Source organism: Sphaeroforma arctica (assembly GCF_001186125.1).
Source record: "Sphaeroforma arctica JP610 unplaced genomic scaffold supercont1.4024, whole genome shotgun sequence".
NCBI lineage: Eukaryota > Ichthyosporea > Ichthyophonida > Sphaeroforma > Sphaeroforma arctica.
Genome location: NW_014036534.1, coordinates 1 through 2,801, shown reverse-complemented (window position 1 = coordinate 2,801; position 2,801 = coordinate 1). Strand labels below are relative to the sequence as shown.

The 2,801-nt window shown below is 41.7% G+C and overlaps 1 protein-coding gene across 1 annotated transcript; it reads left to right on the top strand.

Moving 5' to 3' along the window:
* Nucleotides 1–1,962: 1,962 nt before the first annotated feature.
* On the top strand, nt 1,963–2,477 carry SARC_14008 (hypothetical protein; the record flags this gene model as incomplete). Its single annotated transcript, XM_014291862.1, has 1 exon — nt 1,963–2,477. A coding segment is annotated over one exon (515 nt), but the record flags the coding sequence as incomplete, so codon positions are not given.
* Nucleotides 2,478–2,801: the final 324 nt, after the last annotated feature.

Here is a 2,801-nt window from a genome sequence, read left to right as displayed (position 1 = left end):
GAGTTACACTTGTATACCTGTTAGTACTGGAAGCTGCTGCGGGCATGTTCGGAGCCCTTGCGGAGCGTATCGTATAACGTCCAATACTTCTAGAAGTCTCCCTTGGCGATGGTTTTGAGTTCACGTCAATCAAAAGAGCTCAAGGCGTATGTGATTTATCCACTCATTCTATAGATATCTGGGAATATTAAAAATAACTATTATACCCCGGGTAGATGATACGTACGCCACTTCCAATAACCTAACCGCTATCATGTTTGGCTTGTATAGTGCAAGCAATAACTCAATCTCTAGTCAATGTCGAACAGTTGGGAAATGCAATAATTGGAATACGAGAATAAGGGTTTTAGGGCCTGTACTAATCCTCAATTTAACAATTTCATACTGCGGTGATAACCTAATTACCTCTGATTACATCCAGTGCAGATTTGAGAGCAGCAGTTATATTAAGAAGCGCTCATAAGACACTAGCATACATACTACAGAAAAAGTGCAAGTAACCGCAGAAAAGCCCTTTCAAAGTAGGGCAACTAGATCGTAAGACCTGACCTATGTTAAACAGCTGATATGGATGTCCTATGTAAAGTGGTGCTTGCATGCACTTCGTTCACTTCCGTATTTTTGCCGTATTGAAGATTGTCCTACCAATCGCTCATCATGTACAAATGCTGGATACAAATTCAATTGCTATTTCACCCCTTGTAGCGTCTGGATTATATGGTTTTAGGATTTTCACTTTAGCATGGAGAGCATGGTGGGGCTTATCAATGTACTTATGACTTGAAATTGGAGGAGTATTTCTATAGGGCAAGCATTGAAACTTCGTTCTTCAATTGGGGAGGGTGTCAACATACGCCTGAAGCCAGTGATTTGTGGTAAATTTTAATCGAAAAATTTCAACGTACTCCTTGTGAGAGAGGAATCGGTGATTATTTATTGAACAACTTGTTTATATAACATATGTGCTTAAATCGGTTTGTAGTACTAATCGGCAAACCACTTAAACCTACCTAATCACACTATCAGGGTACCACAGCTTTTGTGTAGACCTGAGTCTTGGTTATCGTTAATCACACGGAATATAGACACTACTAGCACTAATAGCTTGTTTGAGGATGAAAGATTTCTCGACGGTGTGATTGTGAGGAAAAGCTCATCAAACCTTGGGGTACGAAAATCTGTGATCTTTTTGGAGGGCAAAACTGAAGGCTAATGAAGCTATGACTTATTGATGGCTTTGGGCAGCAAAAGGGAATATTTTTGAAGAGCAGGCGATAGGAATGAAGCGATTATTTGAAGGTGCCAAATTTCCAAATTGAAATTCAATTAAAGCATATAGAGATAGTAGAAGTCAGTCATGGCGAGTAGGCCATTATTTACCGTGTCAGTAATCGAAGGCACTGGTAGATTTAAGGGAGTGGGTATTGCTTAGACACACAAGATTGTGCCAATATCTCAATCAGCCCCACGATGAGTACATAGTGAGAAACAATCTGGTTTCGCGCAATTTTTTAATATAATCACACAGCGGCTGTACATCACCGGCTTTTGACATTTGTGATAAGTAACATGTATTCAATTCGGCCTGCAATCGACAACAGAACTCTCCCTAAAACAGGTGAGGTGCCAGTACTCAAAAGTTAAAAAAATTATCGAGTATCGTTGAGAGATCGTTACAGCAGACGCCGTCGACAATCCTCACCAAAATATCGACATCGATGGCAAAAACGGCCACTTAGTGTAATGTTAGCACAACATTAGCCGTGCTTTATTCGGCAAGTCCCATGGATGTTGTGCATATTCATTTCAGCCCTGGATCTGTAGTTAGACCATACGAAAGGATCAGGCTGGGATCTGTTACTACAACCTACTCACGTCGTTTGCTAATCGGGTCTTTATTTTGCTTCCCTATCTCGACATTACGAAACTTTGAGTTCATAACTTTTCTGCCTGTTTCTACAGATGAATTTCGCTTCACAAAAAGTTCAACGACCGACTCAAGTCGTGGCATCCGAACTATATCGACATCTTTCTGCTCCAGTCAGAAAAGAGCTTTCATCAGCGCAACCAAGAGATTTTCAGCGATCGCGGCGAAGTTGGGTCTCGGTTCACCCAAAGTTAGCGTTTCGAAAGGATACGGACATAAAAAGTTGCCGTCGATTACAGATTTCCGGGTTACAATCAGGATATCCCTGATCAGCGCCACCGACTACAAGACACCTAAAGAATTGCTCAGCACGTTCGATAACAGTTTTTGTGCTGTTGATTGCATGTTCACAGAGGATCGCAAGGTCCGATTCTGTTTTGGCAAGGACGATGGTGACTTCACTCCCGCCAAGGACGTCTTTGATGGCAACGGTCATCTTCGCAACCCAAACGTCAAGACAGGTGGTAGAATTCAGAAATACTTTGGCGCGGGTACACGTTTGCTAATGCATCACACGCTCTGCAAGCTGAGTATCCAAAGGCAATGGTGACCAAGGACTCAAAGCGTCACCACAAGAAGCACTCCTTCTTCAGGAGTCATGTTTTATAATCAACGTTTCGCTCGTCACACATACAAACACACTTAAGCTTCCGTCAGCCGATCCTCTATTGAAATTGACATTTATTTGCATGGGTATGTACAACCTCGCATGTTGGTGTTCACCAGCATTCCAGTACAACGTGCGATTTGGTTTTGAATCCTCATCCGCGACGTTTAAGCATTCGACTCTTAAACTAAATCATTAAGATTTTCCTTTTCACTCTTATTAATAATTATCGGTCAAACCTCCAGGTTTTCGTGTACTTTGGAATAT